General features: G+C 47.4%; 1 protein-coding gene across 3 annotated transcripts in view; it reads left to right on the top strand.

The window, feature by feature from the left end:
- ARID1A (AT-rich interaction domain 1A) overlaps positions 1-23,519 on the top strand; it is an 86,076-nt gene extending 62,557 nt beyond the window's left edge. For 2 of the 3 annotated variants that reach the window (XM_009451423.5, XM_063784086.1), the window contains exons 5-20: positions 2,204-2,444; positions 2,732-2,821; positions 3,500-3,667; positions 4,320-4,632; positions 7,594-7,739; positions 7,830-7,939; positions 9,163-9,372; positions 12,495-12,702; positions 13,876-14,008; positions 14,191-14,363; positions 14,734-14,884; positions 14,968-15,111; positions 15,196-15,292; positions 15,723-16,614; positions 16,971-17,101; positions 20,434-23,519. In XM_009451423.5, the coding sequence (XP_009449698.3) occupies positions 2,204-2,444; positions 2,732-2,821; positions 3,500-3,667; positions 4,320-4,632; positions 7,594-7,739; positions 7,830-7,939; positions 9,163-9,372; positions 12,495-12,702; positions 13,876-14,008; positions 14,191-14,363; positions 14,734-14,884; positions 14,968-15,111; positions 15,196-15,292; positions 15,723-16,614; positions 16,971-17,101; positions 20,434-22,167 (4,941 nt within the window). In that variant the 3' untranslated portion in view covers positions 22,168-23,519. Of the gene's footprint in view, positions 1-2,203; positions 2,445-2,731; positions 2,822-3,499; positions 3,668-4,319; positions 4,633-7,593; positions 7,740-7,829; positions 7,940-9,162; positions 9,373-12,494; positions 12,703-13,875; positions 14,009-14,187; positions 14,364-14,733; positions 14,885-14,967; positions 15,112-15,195; positions 15,293-15,722; positions 16,615-16,970; positions 17,102-20,433 lie in introns of all 3 variants that reach the window. The other variant, XM_016956953.4, reaches the window with a different exon arrangement.
- Positions 23,520-23,905: the final 386 nt, after the last annotated feature.

Genomic DNA, 23,905 nt, shown 5'->3' with positions numbered 1-23,905 from the left:
AAGGATGTAATCCCTCTATCTTGGGATTAACATGGGGCTCTTCATAGCTCCAAGTACTTTAGTCCTTCGAGAAAGGAAGATGTCCTTTGCTGTTACCTTGTGGTTGGCCTCTTGAAATCATTCTATGCTGGAACGAATTCTCATTGCATTTTTAAAGTATGCTATGGCATACCTGGCCTACTTCTTACCAACAAGAAAGCTAGCATTTTCTGACTTCTTAGCTAACATGGAAAGCTGGACACGGGCACAAATGCATACCTACCTACCTGCCTTCAGAGCAAACTTTGTCTCCAAGAGCTCAGCAGAAATGCTCCCAGCCTAATGAGGTACCCAAGTGGTTTGTGGAAGGTCCACCCAGCTTGGATACTTGAAGGAGAGCCTAAAAGCTGCCCTCTGACCTCCAGTGTTACTGTCAGATCTTAGGGTCAAAGTCACTTTCAGCCGATCTTTCCCGGGTGAGCTTGTTTGTGTGAGCAGGAATAGACTCAAATCAAACCAACTTGGATCTCCTCCTCCTTGAGATGTGTGGTGTTTTCGGTTTTGTTTTTGTTTGTTTGTTTGTTTTTGAGATGGTGTTTTGCTCCGTTACCTATGCTGGAGTGCAGTGGTACAATCTCGGCTCACTACAGCCTCCTCCTCCTGGGCTTAAGTGATTCTCCCACCTCAGCCTCCCAAGTAGCTGGGACTACAGCTGCACACCACCACACCTGGCTTATTTTGGGGGGTATTTTTAGTAGAGACAGGGTTTTTGCCACGTTGCCCAGGCTGGTCTCGAACTCCTGGGCTCAAGTGATCTACCCGCCTCGGCCTCCCAAAAGGCTGGGACTACAGGCATGAGCCACTGCGCGTGGCCCGGTGTGTTTCTTTAAGAGAACTCTTTATTTACCATTTAAGTATCAGGGTTTTCATCCTTTCTTCAATTACAGTTAGTTCCCAGCCTGAAGTAATGTTGCTAGAGAATGAACATGGGGCAGGGGATGGAGTTAGGGTACATTTTCTGGGGTGAATATTTTTCATATTGAGCTCCTGTTTGCTAATACTGGAGTTTGTTGACCTAGAGTGAACTCTTTATTGATTAACTCAAGACAAGCAAAGCCTACAAATAAATACCAAGTTCTCACTGAAAAACATAAAAGCTGGGAAAAAAACAGAATTTGTTCAATTGGCAAACATTTGTTGATTACTGTTATAGACCAGGTGTTAGGAGTGTAGTCCCAGACCTTCTTGGCAGTTAAGAAATTGTCTTTCTCATCCAATGTCTCTCTTTCTTACCTCCTACCCCTTATGTTGCAAAGTATGGTGACTTGGAGTGAGTCCTTGGCAAATGGAGGCTGTGATAATCTATAATAATAATCATCATTGTAATATATAATAGAAGGAGAGGGGATCTATAAATGTTTCCCAAACTTGTTAACATTCTCTTGTAGCTCCTGGTGCCATCCTGGCAGCATTTTGTAAAGTTTTGCTGTTAGAAAAGAACTAAAGCCTCACTGAAATAGTTGCTTTCTTATGACTGTAGAAGTTATGACTGGGAAAGAAGACGAAAGTGCTAGATCTGCTTCTGAGGGGATAGAATAGGAGTCAGCAAAACTCAGTCACACCATTGTTTGTATATTGTCTGACTACTATTGCACTATAGTGTCAGAGTTGAGTAGTTTTGAAGGAGGCTTTATGGCCCACAAAGGTCTAATATATATTCCACCTGGTCCTTAACAGAGTTTGCCATATGTAAGTTATAGTATGATGACTAGGGCCGGGCGCGGTGGCTCACGCCTATAATCCCAGCACTTTGGGAGGCCAAGGAGGGTGGATCACCTGAGGTCGGGAGTTCAAGACCAGCCTGACCAACATGGAGAAAACCCGTCTCTACTAAAAATACAAAAATTTAGCTGGGCGTGGTGGTGCTTGCCTGTAATCCCAGCCACTCGGGAGGCTGAGGCAGGAGAATTGCTTGAACCCAGGAGGTGGAGGTTGCGATGAGCCAAGACGTGCCGTTGCACTCCAGCCTGGGCAACGAGTGAAACTCTGTCTCAAAAAAAAAAATTTTTTTTTTTTTAATAAAAATAGTATCATGACTAAAGAACGTGTGTGATGTATTTGCTCTTGGTTATTTAAGGAAAATGCTAAGCAAGTAGTAGGATTATTGAAAGTAGAATCTTTCTGCCTAATATTACTAATCCATGTTCTTATATATATGTTCTAGGATCTATCTGGTTCAATAGATGACCTCCCCATGGGGACAGAAGGAGCTCTGAGTCCTGGAGTGAGCACATCAGGGATTTCCAGCAGCCAAGGAGAGCAGAGTAATCCAGCTCAGTCTCCTTTCTCTCCTCATACCTCCCCTCACCTGCCTGGCATCCGAGGCCCTTCCCCGTCCCCTGTTGGCTCTCCCGCCAGTGTTGCTCAGTCTCGCTCAGGACCACTCTCGCCTGCTGCAGTGCCAGGTACCCTCAAGTGCTGGGCTTTAGGGAGAGGGAAAGGTGACTGCCCCCAGTAATATTAAGGAGCCCTAGTCTTCCACTGGCAGAGAAAGCATCTCTGGCTCATGCCTGCATAGTTTCCCCTTAGCATTTGGAGAAGGAGATTGGAACCTGTTGGCTGGATCTCTTTGTGTGTGATACCGGGAGGTACTTGGCCTCTTCATGAGCCATTTCTAGCTCTGAATTAACTTCCTAGTTAGAATTCCCAGGCTTAGCCATGATATGCTTATGTTGTTCTTTGTCTGGAGCAGGCAACCAGATGCCACCTCGGCCACCCAGTGGCCAGTCGGACAGCATCATGCATCCTTCCATGAACCAATCAAGCATTGCCCAAGATCGAGGTGAGAGCCTGGGTGTTGGGGAGGGGCAGGGAGCTAGGGCAGACATTTGAGTGCCCTATGCAGTAGCTTTTGGAGAGCTGTTTGACCATGAAGCTTAGGACAATCCCTGCAGCAAATTGTTTTTATATTCTTTAAAAGTTGACGTAATAATTGTACTCATTTATGGGGTACATAATGATGTTTCAATAGATGTAACGTATAGTGATCAGATCAGGGTAATTAGCAGATATATAATCTCAAACACTTATTACTTCTTTGTGCTGAGACCCAGCAGCAAATTGTGAAGTTAGAGTGGGCTTGGCCATGTTAATGTCTCCATTTCACAGTACTTGTCTGTGTTTTGATGGTTGCCCCCTTACATTTTGCCTCATTTGGTCGGCAGTTGCTGAAGACTCAGCGTTCGGTCTTCACTCATTAAGTCATTCATTTTGGTTTTTGTCATTGTTCTTTGTCTTTTCAAACCTCCATTTAGTAGAAACAGTTGGCATGCCCTGGTTAATGGTTCATGTCACTCTGAAGGTGCCTAAAATGACACACCACTATATAGAAAATCAGATAGAGACTCCATGCAAGTGGCTGCTAAAGAAAATGTAGATGGTAAAGTCCCAGGATAAGGATGGAGAGCATTTGTTCGCATTGTATAAAGCTAATAACTATATGGATACTACCCACAAATAGGTTATATGCAGAGGAACCCCCAGATGCCCCAGTACAGTTCCCCCCAGCCCGGCTCAGCCTTATCTCCGCGTCAGCCTTCCGGAGGACAGATACACACAGGCATGGGCTCCTACCAGCAGAACTCCATGGGGAGCTATGGTCCCCAGGGGGGTCAGTATGGCCCACAAGGTCAGTATACTACCCAGTTAGGAGTAGATAGGGGTGAGAGGAGAAAACAGTTCCTTGTCTGATATGTTGCCATCTAGCTTGTAACCTTGTGAGAGAAGGGCTGTCCTTTGCCTTTAATCCACCCAGCCCAGGCCCTGAAGTAGGGCAAGGCAAGATTCCATTTGTCTCCACTTATTCTGTCACCATGAGAAAGTCTTTCAATTTCACTGAGCCTCTGTTTCATTTATAGAAATGGAGATTAGGTGTTTACTCCACCATTGAGCACAGACAATTTATACATGGTATATTTTGGTTATTATTTTTTTATTATTATTTTTAGTGAATAAGTCATAATGGAATAGATCTTTGCTCAAAATTGCAGCCCTAGGCTGATCAAAAGTTGAGAATCTTACACAGAGCATGGAAATAGAAAGGAAGTTATCTTCTTCTGGAAGTTGAAATGCCTGTGTGGCAGCAAAGCCAGCCTTGCTCTGACCTGCCTTTACATGCTTCTGGAATCCCCCCCTTTTTCTCATGGCAATAAAGGCTACCATGAAGTTGATCTCTTTCCTAACCAAAATATTGAATGACATTGTTTGGTGTTCTAGAGTTGAGAGATATTAGTGAGTTGCTAGTGAGTGACTAACCAAGTCTTCTCTTCCTCCCCTCCCAGGTGGCTACCCCAGGCAGCCAAACTATAATGCCTTGCCCAATGCCAACTACCCCAGTGCAGGCATGGCTGGAGGCATAAACCCCATGGGTGCCGGAGGTCAAATGCATGGACAGCCTGGCATCCCACCTTATGGCACACTCCCTCCAGGGAGGATGAGTCACGCCTCCATGGGCAACCGGCCTTATGGCCCTAACATGGCCAATATGCCACCTCAGGTTGGGTCAGGGATGTGTCCCCCACCAGGGGGCATGAACCGGAAAACCCAAGAAACTGCTGTCGCCATGCATGTTGCTGCCAACTCTATCCAAAACAGGTAAGGCCTGGGAAGCAGAGAGGGTGTCAGTGCAAGAAAATGTATTATAGACCCACTTAGATTATTGAGATGCTTCTGGACCTAAACCAGGGGGGAAAAATGGGTGTGTGTGTATGAAGTGTTAATTCTTACATACCTTAGATGGGTCTGAAATTTCACGTGACTAAACATCATATGTAAAGAGCTTTATAAAAGACAGGTTTTTGGCCGGGCGTGGCGGCTCACGCCTGTAATCCTAGCACTTTGGGAGGCCAAGGCGGGCAGATCATGAGGTCAGAAATCGAGACCAGCCTGACCAACATGGTGAAACCCCGTCTGTACTAAAAATACAAAAATTAGCTGGGCGTGGTGGCACACGCCTGTAATCCCGGCTATCGGGAGGCTGAGGCAGGAGAATCACTTGAACCCAGGAGGAGGAGGTTGCAGTGAGCCAAGATTGCGCCACCGCACTCCAGCCTGGGCGACAGAGCGAGACTGTCGGAAAAAAAAAAAGGGGGTTTTGTGGGGTGTTTTGTTTTGTTTTGGGGTCTTTTGAGACAGTACCCTGCTCTGTTCCCCAGGCTGAATTGCAGTGGCATGACCACAGTTCACTGCAGCCTCGACCTCCCAGGCTCAAGTGATCCTCCCACCTCAGCCTTCTGAGTAGTTGGGACTACAGGCACACACCACCACACCCAGCTAATTTTTTTTATTTTTTATATTTATTTATTTATTTATTTAGAGACAGTCTCACTCTGTTGCCCAAGCTGGAGTGTAATGGGGCACTTTCAGCTCACTGCCACCTCTGCTTTCCAGGTTCAACTAATTCTCCTGCCTCAGCCTCCCAAGTAGCTGGTGTTACAGGCACCCGCCACCATGCCCTGCTAGTTTTTATATTTTTAGACTGGGTTTCACCATGTTAGCCAGGCTGGTCTCAAAATCCTGATCTCAAGTGAGCTGCCTGCCTTGGCCTCCGAAAGTGCTGGGATTACAGGCATGATCCACCATGCCCAGCCTTTTTTTTTTTTTTTTTTTTTTAATAGAGATGGGGTCTCACTGTGTTGCCAGGGCTAAAGACTGCTTATTTTGATGTGCAAAATAAGTGTTCAGAGTAGGTGGTTTAACTTCTATCAGTCAACTTTTTGGTTTCCAAAAGGATTCTTAATGATACATATGTCTTGGATCTTTGGTGTTGGAAATAGCAAATGGTAAGCTTGTGGTTTGCCATTTCTCCTACTGTTTTATGTGGTCCTACGTGTTGACTCTGGTGCTAGAGTACAGAAGGCTCATGTGATTAGGTTTAACGACTTCTTTAGCCACTAAATCTTACTGAGTTGTTGATGAACCAAGGTAGAATAGGGCGATTGACTATAAAGAGGTGGATTTGGTAGAACTTCAGAATGATGGAAGTGCAAAGTTTGCATTAGGCCCCTCAAGAAATAAGGCAAAGCCACCTCTGGGTGCTATGCTGAGGGTTCCAGTCTGGTTGGGATTTAGCATGACAAAAAGTGGTACAGTTCAGCATTTCATCTATGCCTTTTGCCACAGACAGGGCCCTTAAATGGAAATACAACTTGACTTTGGAGGTGGCTTTGAGGAAGGCAGTACTTAAAGGACACAGCAGGGCTCTGCTTCAAAGAATTACACCCTTTGAAATTGAGCTATTGTGGCTGGGTGCGGTGGCTCACTCCTGTAATCCTAGCACTTTGGGAGGCTGAGGCAGGTGGATCACCTGAGGTCAGAAGTTTAAGACCAGCCTGCCCAGCATGGCAAAACCCCATCTCTACTAAAAATACAAAAAAATAGCCAGGCATGGTGGTGGGCGCCTGTAATCCCAGCTACTCACGAGGCTGAGGCAGAATGGCTTGAACCTGGGAGGCGGAGGTTGCAGTGAGCCGAGATCATGCCATTGCACTCCAGCCTGGGAGACGAGTGAAACTCCATCTCAAAAAAAAAATTGGCTGGGCACGGTGGCTCACCCCTGTAATCCCAGCATTTTGGGAGGCTGAGGCAGGCGGATAACGAGGTCAGGACATCAAGACCATCCTGGCTAATACGGTGAAACCCTGTCTCTACTAATAAAGTACAAAAAATTAGCCGGGCGTGGTGGCAGGTGCCTGTAGTCCCAGCTACTTGGGAGGCTGAGGCAGGAGAATGGCGTGAACCCGGGAGGCGGAGCTTGCAGTGAGCTGAGATCGCGCCACTGCTCTCCAGCCTGGGCAACAGAGCGAGACTCCATCTCAAAAAAAAAAAAAAGAAATTGAACTATTGTTTGCTATCTAGAGCTTGAAAACTCTCTTAGTATCTTTCGTTGGAGGTAGAAGATAAGAAAATCTGGGTGTTGGCCGGGCTCGGTGGCTCATGCCTGTAATTCCAGCACTTTGGGAAGCCGAGGCAGGTGGATCACCTGAGGTCAGGAGTTCGAGACCAGCCTGACCAACATGGAGAAAGCCCATCTCTACTAAAAATACAACATTAGCCGGGTGTGGTGGTACATGCCTGTAATCCCAGCTATTTGGGAGGCTGAGAAAGGAGAATTGCTTGAACCTGGGAGGCTGAGGTTGCAGTGAGCCGAGATTTCGCCATTGCACCCCAGCCTGGGCAACAAGAGTGAAACTCTGTCTCAAAAAAAAAAAAGAAAGAAAATCTGGGTGTTAGCTGGACATGGTGGTGCATGCCTCATAGTCTTGGGCACTCAGGAGGCTGAGGAAGGCAGATTGTTTGAGCTCAGGAGATTAAGGCTGCAGTAAGCTATGATCACACCACTGCATTCCAGCCAGGGTGCCAGAGCAATACCCTGTCTCAAGAAAATAAATTAAAGAAAAATAATATCTGGATGTTGCATAGTTCTAGTTTTGGGGACCCATAAATGTTTTCCTTTTAATCCTTACTAGATGATCACACAGCACTATTTGGCTCCAGTTCAAATCTAAAGCTCAGAGTCTAACCTTTGTCTCTCTCACTTTCCATCTTCTTCCTTAGGCCGCCAGGCTACCCCAATATGAATCAAGGGGGCATGATGGGAACTGGACCTCCTTATGGACAAGGGATTAATAGTATGGCTGGCATGATCAACCCTCAGGGACCCCCATATTCCATGGGTGGAACCATGGCCAACAATTCTGCAGGTAAGTGCTAGTCATTCTCACTAGGGATTTCTTCAAGAGTCACATCACAGCTAAACTTACTGGACTTGAGAATTTTTTTCTCTTTTACAGGGATGGCAGCCAGCCCAGAGATGATGGGCCTTGGGGATGTAAAGTTAACTCCAGCCCCCAAAATGAACAACAAGGCAGATGGGACACCCAAGACAGAATCCAAATCCAAGGTAGTGATTTTTGTCTTGACTCCTTTCAACTTTGTGTCCTATCTTTTTCAGTGATAGGAAGGAAAAAGAAAAGAGAGTGACAAGATCCCAGCCTTTTATGACACCGGCCTAGATAGTCTCTGAAAAAGCTGCTGTTGCCTCCTCTTATCATGAAGGGTCCCAGAATAATAGCTCAGTGAGTTGGGTCTGGGTTGGTCTAAGGGATCCTGGTAAATAACATAATATTCTCACAGCTGTTTGTTATGGGGGAAATGCCAGACCCTGCAGCATCAAACTCTCTGTACTGTTTGGCTGGTGCCCTCTGTGAAACCGTGCCTCCTATACTCAAGCATTGATAGATGGGGTATGCCATGGGCAACTAGTTGCTCTTCTCTTCCTGAACCTTACTCATAGCAGCAGGAATGGTACCCTGTGTTCTGTAAAGAAGGAGATAAGGCAGATGAGGCTTGAGTCCTTGGCTTCCCTTAGGTTGGTCCTGGGTGTGCTGTTAGGCTGTGCGGTAGTAAAGGGTCCTACTCAGCATTTGGGTCATTTGTAATATTTCTGTCCTTGGCCATACCTCACTTTCCCTATCTGTATACATAGGGAAAATAAAAATCATAGCTGTTAATTCCTGTGAGTCTTCACCTCTGGCTCCCAGCCCTTTTGACCACCTTCCTGTCTTGTATAGGATAATATCCAAAGCCCTTCAACCAGGTGGGAAACCCTTCCTTTGTTTAGAAGAGGCAAAGAGTTTCTTTTCATTTTAGTCCATCCCATTGCCTCAAGATCATGTTGTGAGTTTTTTGATTTCTCTAAAACATAGTACCTAAGTATGTTCAGGCTCCTGGGTAGTAGTGTGGGAGCAGTAGTGGCTTTGATGTCAGGTGGACAAGGATTTGATACTCAGCCTGCCACTTAAAAGCTGTGAGATCTTAGGCTTTGCCTCCTGGTGCCTGCTTCCTTATCTTTAAAAATGGGGATAATTTTATAATACCTAATATATAAAGGCATCTAGCACAGCACCCAGTACATAACATATATTTAGTGTTAGCTTCCTTCCTTTATAGGAAAAAAAAATTTGGTTCTCTTTTGGCCCTTCAACCTTATGAAGGTAGGGCAGGTGTTAGTGACCACCCCAGAGTAAGAAGCTTTAACACTGCTCCAGTCAAGAGACTTCTGAGACCCTTAGCACAGGCTTTGAATCTGACCCATTCCTATGAATTTTGACCTGAACCTTCCAGAAATCCAGTTCTTCTACTACAACCAATGAGAAGATCACCAAGTTGTATGAGCTGGGTGGTGAGCCTGAGAGGAAGATGTGGGTGGACCGTTATCTGGCCTTCACTGAGGAGAAGGCCATGGGCATGACAAATCTGCCTGCTGTGGGTAGGAAACCTCTGGACCTCTATCGCCTCTATGTGTCTGTGAAGGAGATTGGTGGATTGACTCAGGTGAGTGGGCGCCTGACACTTGACTGCCCCTGTGGTTTCCACAAACCCCTTTCTAGGTACTCACTGGCTTCACGTGGTACCATGCATCCCACAGGGACATCATCCTCTCCCGCTTTCTGAGTCAAATATTGATAGACCGGGGAGCACAAGTTTCCCAGAAGATAAGGCAGGAAGCAGAGACCTCCCTGGTAGTATGAGGTATTAGCAGTAAGTTTACCGTGTATCTACGGTCCCACTGAGGTGTAAAGCTAGGGAAAGTCTGTGGGCATTCTGATTCCATGGGAGGCAATTGGGCATAGTAGCAAAGACAGGATTTGGAGAGATGGACCTGGTTTTGAATCCCTTCTTGGCCACTTATAACATATATGACCTTAAGGTGTGTAACCACTCTGAACCTTAATTTCATTATTTGTAAAATACAAACAGTATGTAACAGTATATAACCCACTAGACTGTCAAAAGTTAGAAATAACTTTGGCTTTCAGCAAGGTTTCTGCCATATAAATCGGCCTGCAAGATGGTACAGAGGCAGCCAGAGTAGAAGTAGATCTTCCCATTCCTGGAAGCTTCCCAGTAGAGATAGGATTTCAGGAACTGCTTAGTAGAAATAGTTTATAATAAAGGAAGAAGTAGTAGGAAATTATGTGTTTAGTTATTCTGTATGGGAAACTTAAATGAAAACCTGAATTGGACACCACCCAGAGCTTGTGCCTACTCTGATACCTTACAATTTTGTAGACTCAGCCCAGGAAGCAAACAGGTGAGGCAGCACAGACAGACAGCAGACTGTGCCTTGCAGACTTCCCTCCTGTGTATGTTCTGTAGTCACCAGACCAGAAGCCTGCTGTTGGATCAGTTTGTGGCTGAGCTCGGGGAGGCGTGGCAGGGAGGGATTTATTCCAAACCTTCTAAATCAGAAGAGGAAAACAGCTGTCACCAGCAGAAAAGAAAGTGGTTGGAATGAAGCCAGCCAACAGTCAGTTATGAATTCCTTCTCCCTTCAGGCTTTATTCCCCTCCCCCACAAAGGAAAACAAAACAAAACAAGACACGTGCATACTGCCACATAACTGGCATGAGAAGCAAAGCCACGGAAGGCTTTTGAGGTGACTCCATGCATATTCCTGCCATTCTCCCTGATACTCAGATCTCATAGTCAAGCCTTCCCTGTCTATAGGGAAAAGGAGCATTGGGTTAGGTTTCGCTCACTTCTGATTGGGTGGGCTTCAGGGTTCACTGAACCTAGGATGAGGTACAGAGAGAATTCTAATGCCTGAGCCTGTCTTCCAGATTGGAAAAGGATGCAAACCTTTAAAATGCCGTGATTGTATCTGAACTTTTATAAAGGCAGTGATAATTCAGGGGCAAAAGAGTGCTATTTATAAGTTAGTTTGTGAAGGTTCCAAGAAAGCAAAGCTGAATCTTGAGCTTATCTAAAGGATTAGTAGGGTTTAGGTGGAAGAGTGGCCAATCCAGTAGACTGGCCTAGATGCCACGGAGATGGGAGAGAGTCTGGATATTTCCCACCAAGGCCATCTCCAACCATGAAGACTTAGCTCAGGTGTTACCCACTCTAAGAAGTATTCCTAGTCACCTCTGCCCCTCTAGGTTGTCCCTCTCTGTGCCTCTTTAAACTCTTCTTTCTAGTATCATGGGTACCATATCAGCAGACATTACAACCTATTGAACTTCCTTTGTGTATAGGGACTTGAAAACCCTTGTTCCCAGGCCTTGGGGGAACAGGCTTACCATATGGTAGATGAATAAGCCTAAGAATACATGAAGAAGGAGACCTGTCCAGCTAGAGCAGAAAGACTAATTGTAGGGAGCATCTGGGGAATGGGCTTGGTCAGTGTGCCCTGAAGCTGAGGGAAGGAGGCAGAACTGTAGGTTGGCTGCTCGGGAGGTACAAAAGTCATAATAAGGCCCTGGGCCAGGCACAGTGGCTCACACCTGTAATCCCAGCACTTTGGGAGGCCGAGACGGGCGGATCATCTGAGGTCAGGAGTTTGAGACCAGCCTGGCCAACATGGCCAAACCTTGTCTCTACTAAAAATATAAAAATCAGTGGGGTGTGGTGACAGGCACCTGTGGTCCCACTACTTGGGAGGCTAAGGCAGGAGAATCGCTTGAACACGGGAGGCGGAGGTTGCAGTGAGCCGAAATGGCGTCACTACACTCCAGCCTGGGTGACAGAGTGAGATTCTGTCTCTAAATAAATAAGACCCTGAACACCCGGACCATCAGGACAGTGACTGGTAAGGGAAAGGGACCTGTGGTTATTTGTCAATGAGATATGTAGGGGAGCAGTGGCACAAGAATGTCAAATTTGCAGGGAGCCACCACCCCAAGAAAAAAATATGAGATGTGTAAATCCCAAGTTTGACAAAGCAAGTCAAGCAGGGTGGTCATTGATATTATCATGAGTCTCCATTTTATAAAATGTTAGTTTTTATTAGTGCATCTAAAATAGGATTTAGGGCCAGGCGCGGTGGCTCACGCCTGTAATCCCAGCAGTTTGGGAGGCTGAGGCGGGTAGATGACTTGACGCCAGGAGTTTGAGACCAGCCTGATCAACATGGTGAAACCCCGTCTCTACTAAAAATACAAAAATTAGCCAGGCGTGGTGGTGCACACCTGTAATCCCAGCTACTCGGGAGGCTGAGATAAGAGAATCGCTTGAGCCTGGGAGGCAGAGGTTACAGCGAGCCAAGATCACGCCACTGCACTCCAGCCTAGGCGACAGAGCGAGATTTATTTTTTCTGTCTCAAAAATAAATAAATAAAATAGGATTTAGATATCCAGATGATTTGTACACCACTTTTTAGCAGTGTACTAAAAAACCGGACTCTGAATTCTGTTCCAGTAGTAATGTGAAATTTGCCCTGTTGTGAATAAGCACAGTCTGATAGTTGCAGTGGAACATCCTGAGGGTAAAATGAAGCCACCTGCAGATTTAACACTTCTTGTGGACTATCCACCAAGCAAGATTAACTTTTTCAATTACCTAAGAACTGTGGTTCTACAAAGATGAATACCTTACAGCCTGATGGGGCTTGGGGCTTATGGGCAGGAAAACCAGGCGGGAGATATACCCCGACTCCTTTGGTTTGGTTATACAGGTCAACAAGAACAAAAAATGGCGGGAACTTGCAACCAACCTCAATGTGGGCACATCAAGCAGTGCTGCCAGCTCCTTGAAAAAGCAGTATATCCAGTGTCTCTATGCCTTTGAATGCAAGATTGAACGGGGAGAAGACCCTCCCCCAGACATCTTTGCAGCTGCTGATTCCAAGAAGTCCCAGCCCAAGATCCAGCCTCCCTCTCCTGGTAAGGATGGGGTCAGCGGCCCCACCAAGGCTGAGAGGGCCTGTTGCCCTAGCCTCTTATTCAGGATATGAATAAGAGGCTTATCCAACAGGATATGCCAAGGATCTGTGCTCTGCCTTGCCCTACCACAGGGCTTAACAGGTTGGCTGACTAGAGAGTGGGCAGTGGAAACTCCCTTGGGAGGTACTCTGCGGCAGCTCTTAAGTTTTAATTTTTGTTGTGCGGCTGACAACTTGCCAAATGTTTGTAAACTGGTGAATGGGAGGGGCACAAGAGGAGTCGGGGGAACTTATAAATGGCAGCAAGGCAGGGCCATCTGGGAGCTTTGGCCTATTGATGTCAGCACCTTAGAATGCAGCTCAGACTAGAACCCTGAATTCCCCAGGGAGCTGAGATGGTAATGAATGGGAAGGAGGGAGTGGGGAAGGGTTATGAATGGAACTCCCTGATGGGAGTGGCTCTGCTCACCCTCCTTTCTGAGAGGAGGCTGAGGCCTAGGGTGAGCCTAGAGAGGGAAGAAGGCCAGGGTGCCTGGAAGGTGGGTGTAAACACATGTGCCCTGGTGTTGACCTCTGAGGGTGTAATGAGTGCCTGAGATGACTCATCAGCTGGGGAGGCCTCAGCAGTGGGATATCTACTGCTGGGAATGGTAACTATTGGAAACATTAATTACTAGTAGTTTTGTACTCATCAGCTTAGAAGAACATTTGAAGTTGAGGAGTGACACCATGCTGGATGCTTTAGAACAGGAGCTCCTAGACTCCTAAAATGCATCCCAGATTTGGGACCCCCTCCCCACCCAGGACTTGGGAGGCTCTGACTGGAGCTCATGCACCAGCATTACAGGGTTTAGTAGGTTAGACAAGGTCCTTTGGCGGAGTGAAGAGAAATAGCCAGGGAAGCTGGCAATGACTCAGGGAATCACCAGCATGGTGATGTCATGGCCACATCACTCCTCTTTTCTACATGTAAAACAAAAACAAAGAGCTACAAAACCCTCAGATTCCCGTCTTTATGACCTGGCCTTGTAGATCCTCTGCTAAGAAGGGTGATCAGGCTTTAAAGGCCTTAGGAAGAACTTTCCCAAAGAGATTCTGGGTCGTTCGTGTGTTTGTGTGAGAGTTAAACACTGTCATGCCAAGGAAACTACTCAACTTGTATCTCTGTCCACAGCGGGATCAGGATCTATGCAGGGGCCCCAGACTCCCCAGTCAACCAGCAGTTCCATGGCAGAAGGAGGAGACTTAAAGCCACCAACTCCAGCATCCACACCACACAGTCAGATCCCCCCATTGCCAGGCATGAGGTAAGGCCAAGAGCAGGGGCAGATGGTTGGGAGGATGGCTGAAGATAAGTGCATGGGAACTCCTTGCAGCCCAAGGTGGTCCTTGCCTCTGCCTTCCCAGCCATTGACTCCTGCGTGTCCTTTGTTATATTGGAGGAATTGGTTTATTTGTGGTTTACTTGGTTTTCCTCACTCTGGAGCAGGAGCAATTCAGTTGGGATCCAGGATGCCTTTAATGATGGAAGTGACTCCACATTCCAGAAGCGGAATTCCATGACTCCAAACCCTGGGTATCAGCCCAGTATGAATACCTCTGACATGATGGGGCGCATGTCCTATGAGCCAAATAAGGATCCTTATGGCAGCATGAGGAAAGGTGACTGATCTGATTGCTATTTGAACTTGTGCTCGTAAAGACAGGGCCAGTGAAATGGGGGGAAATCTTGAGAATGGCTCAGGGTTCTTGTGGAGCCATCCTCTGAGATAATGCATTTCCTGCCCTAACTACCCCTCTTCATCCTTACCTCCTTTCTTGTCTTCTCCTTGGCTTCACCTTGTCATCCCTTAATAAGTACATGCTTTTCGCTGATTGGGGCCTCTTTAGATCTCTGTTTTGAACTTGTCTGGAAAACAATGAGATCAAACCTGAACTCTGAAGAGGGCCTGGGTCTTTGGAGCAGGCAAAGGGTAGATTACCAGGCTTGCCAACTTACCAGTTTGTTCACCGCTTGCCTTTCTACGCTCAGCTCCAGGGAGTGATCCCTTCATGTCCTCAGGGCAGGGCCCCAACGGCGGGATGGGTGACCCCTACAGTCGTGCTGCCGGCCCTGGGCTAGGAAATGTGGCGATGGGACCACGACAGCACTATCCCTATGGAGGTCCTTATGACAGAGTGAGGTAAGCATGACCCCAGCTCCTGTCCACTCCCCCAGCACCCTGAAGCTATAGTGGGCTCAATCTGCCTCTCCAATTTTGTTTAGGACGGAGCCTGGAATAGGGCCTGAGGGAAACATGAGCACTGGGGCCCCACAGCCGAATCTCATGCCTTCCAACCCAGACTCGGGGATGTATTCTCCTAGCCGCTACCCCCCGCAGCAGCAGCAGCAGCAGCAGCAGCAGCAACGGTGAGTAAAGCCTGGTCTCGGTGCTGCTGTGGATCAGGCTTCGCCACTGCCCACCCTGATCCTGTGTTTCTTTGCCTCCTATAGACATGATTCCTATGGCAATCAGTTCTCCACCCAAGGCACCCCTTCTGGCAGCCCCTTCCCCAGCCAGCAGACTACAATGTATCAACAGCAACAGCAGGTGAGGAGGGTAGCTGGGAATGGACTGGCATGCAGGTTCGCCTTGAAAACTAGTTAGTAAACTAATCTAACGTGTTGAAGTCTAAGAAGCTCACTTTAGATATTTTGGCATTCTTCTCTCACCTGACTGGCCAGTCCTGCCTGAAGAGCCAAGTCCTCAATCTCTTCTCTATTTGGAGTTGGAAGGGGCTAGAAATAGACCTTATTTTGATTTTTAGGTTTTGTATATTTTTCTACTTAAGCAAGGGAAGGGAAGAAAGAGTGGTGGTTGCTTTTGGAAACAACTTCAAAAGACAATTTGTTAAGGTGATTCCCACGTTTTCTTGGAGTCTGTGTCCACCAAGCATCTGGTTGTAGCCATCTTGGCATCTGTGGGCTTTATGTCCCTGAGTGCAGAGTATTAACTTCCCCTCTGCTTGTCTCTGCCTTAGAATTACAAGCGGCCAATGGATGGCACATATGGCCCTCCTGCCAAGCGGCACGAAGGGGAGATGTACAGCGTGCCATACAGCACTGGGCAGGGGCAGCCTCAGCAGCAGCAGTTGCCCCCAGCCCAGCCCCAGCCTGCCAGCCAGCAACAAGCTGCCCAGCCTTCCCCTCAGCAAGATGTATACAACCAGTATGGCAATGCCTATCCTGCCACTGCCACAGCTGCTACTGAGCGCCGACCAGCAGGCGGCCCCCAGAACCAATTTCCATTCCAGTTTGGCCGAGACCGTGTCTCTGCACCCCCTGGCACCAATGCCCAGCAAAACATGCCACCACAAATGATGGGCGGCCCCATACAGGCATCAGCTGAGGTTGCTCAGCAAGGCACCATGTGGCAGGGGCGTAATGACATGACCTATAATTATGCCAACAGGCAGAGCACGGGCTCTGCCCCCCAGGGCCCCGCCTATCATGGCGTGAACCGAACAGATGAAATGCTGCACACAGATCAGAGGGCCAACCACGAAGGCTCGTGGCCTTCCCATGGCACACGCCAGCCCCCATATGGTCCCTCTGCCCCTGTGCCCCCCATGACAAGGCCCCCTCCATCTAACTACCAGCCCCCGCCAAGCATGCAGAATCACATTCCTCAGGTATCCAGCCCTGCTCCCCTGCCCCGGCCAATGGAGAACCGCACCTCTCCTAGCAAGTCTCCATTCCTGCACTCTGGGATGAAAATGCAGAAGGCAGGTCCCCCAGTACCTGCCTCACACATAGCACCTGCCCCTGTGCAGCCCCCCATGATTCGGCGGGATATCACCTTCCCACCTGGCTCTGTTGAAGCCACACAGCCTGTGTTGAAGCAGAGGAGGCGGCTCACAATGAAAGACATTGGTAAGGAGATCTTCCTCATTCACTTGCCTAATCTGCCCCTTTCCATCTTGTCCATCGTTCCCTCCACCTTACTATTCTGGATGAGGTTGAATCTGGTCCAGTGTTGACTAAAATAGAACCAAAGAACTTTGGAAAAGGAAGAAATAAGCTAACTAAAGATTCTCCTTCATTGCCATGCAATGAAGTCCTAGACAGACAGCTTAGAAGCCATGAGGGGCTGGTGTGTTTCATCTCCCAGACAGAAACTGCCTTCCACCTTGTGTTATCTTCAGAGTAGCTTCACTGATGGGGCAGCCCTAGGGGTGCCTCCAGCCAACCTGGGCTTGGTGGATAGACGACATGGAGGTTTATTTCAGGAACCCCGGAGGCATGGCGGGTAATGATGTCCCTCAAGTCTGGTCTCCTGGCAGAGAGCACATGGGCATTAGATACCATCAACATCCTGCTGTATGATGACAACAGCATCATGACCTTTAACCTCAGTCAGGTGAGTATCAGTGCCTGGGGAAGATTGAGAGGGTTTGGGATCTTCTTAGTGTAGACAATGGGAATGTCTCATCTTTAGCCACCTTGGTCTTTCTCTTTCTCTCGTGTAGATATCTTCCATGCCAGTACTTTGCTTCCTTTGCCTCTGGGCACGGGCCCAGGATTTTGACAGCAATAATAATTTGTTTACATGATAACCTTAATTTAACACAGGATTGACTTCAAAAGGAATTTGGGAGACACTTTGTGGTATTAGTAAGAATTCAGACTCAATCGATGCCAGTGGGGACACCACATTTTCTAGAAGAATCTGTGTTTTTTAGTTTTTTTAATAGAGACGAGGTCTCACTATGTTGCCGAGGTTCATGAACTCCTGAGTTCAAGTGATCCTCCCAAAGTGCTAGGATTACAGGCATGAGCCACCAGGCCCAGCCTGAATCTGGTCAAATTTTTATCAGTGAGCAGAGTATGTTTTTTCCATTTTTCCCTTTCTTCTCTGAACAGTAGGGGCCTTTGTTGATCCCAGTTTTCCTTAGATGTAGAGTGGATGGGGGATTTGATTGTTTAACAATATTCTTTTCTTTTTTTTTTTTTTTTTTTGACTGAGTCTCTCTCGCCCAGGCTGGAGTGCAGTGGCGCTATCACAGCTCACTGCGACTTCCGCCTCCTGGGTACACGCCATTCTCCTGCCTCAGCCTCCCAAGTAGCTGGGACTACAGGCGCCCGCCACCACGCTCGGCTAATTTTTTGTATTTTTAGTAGAGACGGGGTTTCACCGTGTTAGCCAGGATGGTCTCGATCTCCTGACCTCGTGATCCAGCCGCCTCAGCCTCCCAAAGTGCTGGGATTACAGGTGTGAGTGACCGCGCCCGGCCCTACAATATCCTTACAAAGCTGATTCTTCAGACCCACCCTCCATAGGATGTGCACACTAGTGGAGGTGCTGGAAAGAGTTTGTGCTGCATCATCCTACTCTTTTTCTTTTGATCATCTTTAGTACCTACCAACCTGTATATCAAGGAGCTGACTTATTAATAGTTACCATTTATCGTGCTCTTATTTTGTGCCAGGTCCTTAATATTTTGTTTCATGTCATCCTAGCAACAGCCCTCTCAGAGGTAGGAGGTATGGTCATTTAGGGATGAGTAAATAGGCTCAGAGTCTTATCCTTGTTGAGGTTCACATAGCTGTCAGTAGAATCTATCTGATTCCTAAGCCTGATTTTATTTCCATTGCATAATATTGCCTACCATGAGAAAGGAAAAATTTTGATAGAGCAATTTTCATATGCCAGGTATTTGACATCTCCCATTTACACCTCAGAACAACCCTGTAAAGTTTAGGAATTTTTATCATTTTATACAGCTACTTCCTGGAAAAGCCAGAATTTTTTTTTTAAGAGACTCTGGCACCTAGGCTGGAGTATAGTAGTGCCCTCATGGCTCACTGCAGCCTCAAACTCCTGGGCTCAAGCGATCCTCTTGCCTCAGTCTCCTGAGTAGCTGGGACTACAGGCAAATGCCACCATGTCCAGCTATTTATTTATTTTGAGACAGGGTCTCCATTACTGAAGCTAGAGTGCAGTGGTGCAATCACAGCTCACTGCAGTCTCAACTTCCGAGGCTCAGGTGATCCTCCCACCTCAGCTTCCCAAGTGGCTGGGACTACAGGTGCGTGCAAACATGCTCATGCTCAGCTAATTTTTTTTTTTTTTTGAGAGATGAGGCTTCACCATGTTGCCCAGGCTGATTTCAAACTCCTGGGCTCAAGTGATTGACCTACCTCAGCCTCTCAAAGTACTAGGATTACAGGTGTGAGCCACCGTTCCAGGCCCCGGATAACTTCTTTATTTTTTTGTAGAGGCAGGGTCTCACTGTGTTGCCCAGGCTGGTCTCAAACTCCTAGGCTCAAGTGATTCTCCCACTTCAACCTTCCAAAGTGTTGGGGTTACTGGCTAGGTGCAGTGGCTCACGCCTGTAATCCCAGCACTTCAGGAGGCCGAGGCAGGAGGATCATTTGAGGTCAGGAGTTTGAGGCCAGCTGGCCAACATGGTGAAACTCCATCTCTACTAAAACTATAAAAATTAGGCTGGGCGCAGTGGCTCACGCCAGTAATCCTAGCACTTTGGGAGGCCGAGGTGGGTGGATCACTTGAGGTTAGGAGTTCAAGACCATCCTGGCCAATATGGTGAAACTCCATCTCTACCAAAAATATAAAAATTAGCCGGGCCTGGTGGCACACACCTCTAATCCCAGCTACTTGGGAGGCAGAGGCAGAAGCATCACTTTGAACCCAGGAGTCAGAGGTTGCAGTGAGCTGAGATCGCGCCACTGCACTCCAGCCTGGGCAACAGAGCGGGACTCTGTCTCAAAAAAAAAAAAAAAAAAAAAAAATACACACACACACACACACACTCTCACACACTAGCCCGACGTGGTGGCAGGCACCTGTAATCCCAGCTACTTGGGAGGCTAAGGCAGGAGAAAAATCGCTTGAACCCAGGAGGCGGAGGCTGCAGCCAACTGAGATCACACCACTGTACTCCAGCCTGGATGACAGAGTGAGATTTCATCTCAAAAAAAAAAAAAGTGTTGGGATTACAGGTGTGAGCCACTGCTTCCAGCCCCTAGATCTAATTCGAAAGCCCTTATTTTTTTTCCATCTGCTCTACTGTTCAGCCAAAGATTGTGACTGGAGAGGAGTGTTTTCTTCTAGAGGTAAATAAATGGCCTATATATTATCCAAGGTGGAATTTGGGTCTCTGTAGCACCAGCTTGGACCAGTGTTTGGAGAGCTGAAGCCTCGTCCCACTCCTTATGCTGCAAGATCCATGGAGTTCCAGCCCCCTGGACTTGTGGGGAGCTTGGAGAAGAGAGCCATGAACATCTGCCCACATGGCATTCTCTTCTCTTAGCTTGAGTCACCATGCCTAAGCTTGGGTTCCACTTGGCAGTGAGATGGAGAGAGTGTCCTAAAAGAGATAATGGCAGTGACCACCAGGTTGAAAACTGGCCTGGTGAAGAAAAGCAGAAGATTGATTGGGAAAAGAGAAGGCTAAGAGATGATTGGCCCTGGTGGGTGAGGTGCAAAGCTGTTGGCTAGTGTTCCTGGAGATAGGCTTACGTGAAGGTAGGTTGGGCAGAAGAAAGAACTTTGTGTTGGGCATAGAAGAGATTAAGATGAACAGTTTGCTCTGTGGAGAACCTTTGGGAAAGGAGCAACTCTGCCTCTCCCAACTGATACAGAAGACTTGGGGAGGTCTCTCAAGTCAATAATTCTGTTCTTAGGCCACTTTTCTCCCTTAATTTATTTCCTGTTCTTTCTCTTTTTAGCTCCCAGGGTTGCTAGAGCTCCTTGTAGAATATTTCCGACGATGCCTGATTGAGATCTTTGGCATTTTAAAGGAGTATGAGGTGGGTGACCCAGGACAGAGAACGCTACTGGATCCTGGGAGGTTCAGCAAGGTGTCTAGTCCAGCTCCCATGGAGGGTGGGGAAGAAGAAGAAGAACTTCTAGGTCCTAAACTAGAAGAGGAAGAAGAAGAGGAAGTAGTTGAAAATGATGAGGAGATAGCCTTTTCAGGCAAGGACAAGCCAGCTTCAGAGAATAGTGAGGAGAAGCTGATCAGTAAGTTTGACAAGCTTCCAGTAAAGATCGTACAGAAGAATGACCCATTTGTGGTGGACTGCTCAGATAAGCTTGGGCGTGTGCAGGAGTTTGACAGTGGCCTGCTGCACTGGCGGATTGGTGGGGGGGACACCACTGAGCATATCCAGACCCACTTTGAGAGCAAGACAGAGCTGCTGCCTTCCCGGCCTCACGCACCCTGCCCACCAGCCCCTCGGAAGCATGTGACAACAGCAGAGGGTACACCAGGGACAACAGACCAGGAGGGGCCCCCACCTGATGGACCTCCAGAAAAACGGATCACAGCCACTATGGATGACATGTTGTCTACTCGGTCTAGCACCTTGACCGAGGATGGAGCTAAGAGTTCAGAGGCCATCAAGGAGAGCAGCAAGTTTCCATTTGGCATTAGCCCAGCACAGAGCCACCGGAACATCAAGATCCTAGAGGACGAACCCCACAGTAAGGATGAGACCCCACTGTGTACCCTTCTGGACTGGCAGGATTCTCTTGCCAAGCGCTGCGTCTGTGTCTCCAATACCATTCGAAGCCTGTCATTTGTGCCAGGCAATGACTTTGAGATGTCCAAACACCCAGGGCTGCTGCTCATCCTGGGCAAGCTGATCCTGCTGCACCACAAGCACCCAGAACGGAAGCAGGCACCACTAACTTATGAAAAGGAGGAGGAACAGGACCAAGGGGTGAGCTGCAACAAAGTGGAGTGGTGGTGGGACTGCTTGGAGATGCTCCGGGAAAACACCTTGGTTACACTCGCCAACATCTCGGGGCAGTTGGACCTATCTCCATACCCCGAGAGCATTTGCCTGCCTGTCCTGGACGGACTCCTACACTGGGCAGTTTGCCCTTCAGCTGAAGCCCAGGACCCCTTTTCCACCCTGGGCCCCAATGCCGTCCTTTCCCCGCAGAGACTGGTCTTGGAAACCCTCAGCAAACTCAGCATCCAGGACAACAATGTGGACCTGATTCTGGCCACACCCCCCTTCAGCCGCCTGGAGAAGTTGTATAGCACTATGGTGCGCTTCCTCAGTGACCGAAAGAACCCGGTGTGCCGGGAGATGGCTGTGGTACTGCTGGCCAACCTGGCTCAGGGGGACAGCCTGGCAGCTCGTGCCATTGCAGTGCAGAAGGGCAGTATCGGCAACCTCCTGGGCTTCCTAGAGGACAGCCTTGCCGCCACACAGTTCCAGCAGAGCCAGGCCAGCCTCCTCCACATGCAGAACCCACCCTTTGAGCCAACTAGTGTGGACATGATGCGGCGGGCTGCCCGCGCGCTGCTTGCCTTGGCCAAGGTGGACGAGAACCACTCAGAGTTTACTCTGTACGAATCACGGCTGTTGGACATCTCGGTATCACCGTTGATGAACTCATTGGTTTCACAAGTCATTTGTGATGTACTGTTTTTGATTGGCCAGTCATGACAGCCGTGGGACACCTCCCCCCCCGTGTGTGTGTGCGTGTGTGGAGAACTTAGAAACTGACTGTTGCCCTTTATTTATGCAAAACCACCTCAGAATCCAGTTTACCCTGTGCTGTCCAGCTTCTCCCTTGGGAAAAAGTCTCTCCTGTTTCTCTTTCCTCCTTCCACCTCCCCTCCCTCCATCACCTCACGCCTTTCTGTTCCTTGTCCTCACCTTACTCCCCTCAGGACCCTACCCCACCCTCTTTGAAAAGACAAAGCTCTGCCTACATAGAAGACTTTTTTTATTTTAACCAAAGTTACTGTTGTTTACAGTGAGTTTGGGGAAAAAAAATAAAATAAAAATGGCTTTCCCAGTCCTTGCATCAACGGGATGCCACATTTCATAACTGTTTTTAATGGTAAAAAAAAAAAAAAAAGAAAAATACAAAAAAAAATTCTGAAGGACAAAAAAGGTGACTGCTGAACTGTGTGTGGTTTATTGTTGTACATTCACAATCTTGCAGGAGCCAAGAAGTTCGCAGTTGTGAACAGACCCTGTTCACTGGAGAGGCCTGTGCAGTAGAGTGTAGACCCTTTCATGTACTGTACTGTACACCTGATACTGTAAACATACTGTAATAATAATGTCTCACATGGAAACAGAAAACGCTGGGTCAGCAGCAAGCTGTAGTTTTTAAAAATGTTTTTAGTTAAACGTTGAGGAGAAAAAAAAAAAAAGGCTTTTCCCCCAAAGTATCATGTGTGAACCTACAACACCCTGACCTCTTTCTCTCCTCCTTGATTGTATGAATAACCCTGAGATCACCTCTTAGAACTGGTTTTAACCTTTAGCTGCAGCGGCTACGCTGCCACGTGTGTATATATATGACGTTGTACATTGCACATACCCTTGGATCCCCACAGTTTGGTCCTCCTCCCAGCTACCCCTTTATAGTATGACGAGTTAACAAGTTGGTGACCTGCACAAAGCGAGACACAGCTATTTAATCTCTTGCCAGACATCGCCCCTCTTGGTGCGATGCTGTACAGGTCTCTGTAAAAAGTCCTTGCTGTCTCAGCAGCCAATCAACTTATAGTTTATTTTTTTCTGGGTTTTTGTTTTGTTTTGTTTTCTTTCTAATCGAGGTGTGAAAAAGTTCTAGGTTCAGTTGAAGTTCTGATGAAGAAACACAATTGAGATTTTTTCAGTGATAAAATCTGCATATTTGTATTTCAACAATGTAGCTAAAACTTGATGTAAATTCCTCCTTTTTTTCCTTTTTTGGCTTAATGAATATCATTTATTCAGTATGAAATCTTTATACTATATGTTCCACGTGTTAAGAATAAATGTACATTAAATCTTGGTAAGACTTTTGTGAAGCTTTTTATTGTTTTCAAACTAAAACTTGACCTTTTGTGGGGGGGCAGGGGGATAGTCCTGTTTTTGCAAACCTCCCTTAGTGTGAGATCTCCCCTAAATAGTGGCATCCTGGACCCTGTCATTTATTTACTATATTCCAAAGTAAGACAACCATTTATCTGGAGGCAACCTCCAACTTAATCACTTATAATATCTCTGGACTGGCTCTTTTCCCTGACTCCAGACTAGAGCATTCAGCCACCTTCTTGTCATCCCTGCTTGGAAGTTTACTTTGAACATGCCAAAGCTAAAATGTCCTGTCTTCCCCCACTAGAAACCTGCTTCTCCCATAGTTTTGGTTTTTTTGTTTGTGTTTTCCTTTTAGTAAATGGCA

The sequence above is a fragment of the Pan troglodytes genome, chromosome 1 (genome assembly GCF_028858775.2).
Source record: "Pan troglodytes isolate AG18354 chromosome 1, NHGRI_mPanTro3-v2.0_pri, whole genome shotgun sequence".
In the NCBI taxonomy this organism is placed as follows: domain Eukaryota; kingdom Metazoa; phylum Chordata; class Mammalia; order Primates; family Hominidae; genus Pan; species Pan troglodytes.
Note: the sequence above shows the minus strand (reverse complement) of the source record. Positions and strands in the feature narration are given on the sequence as shown.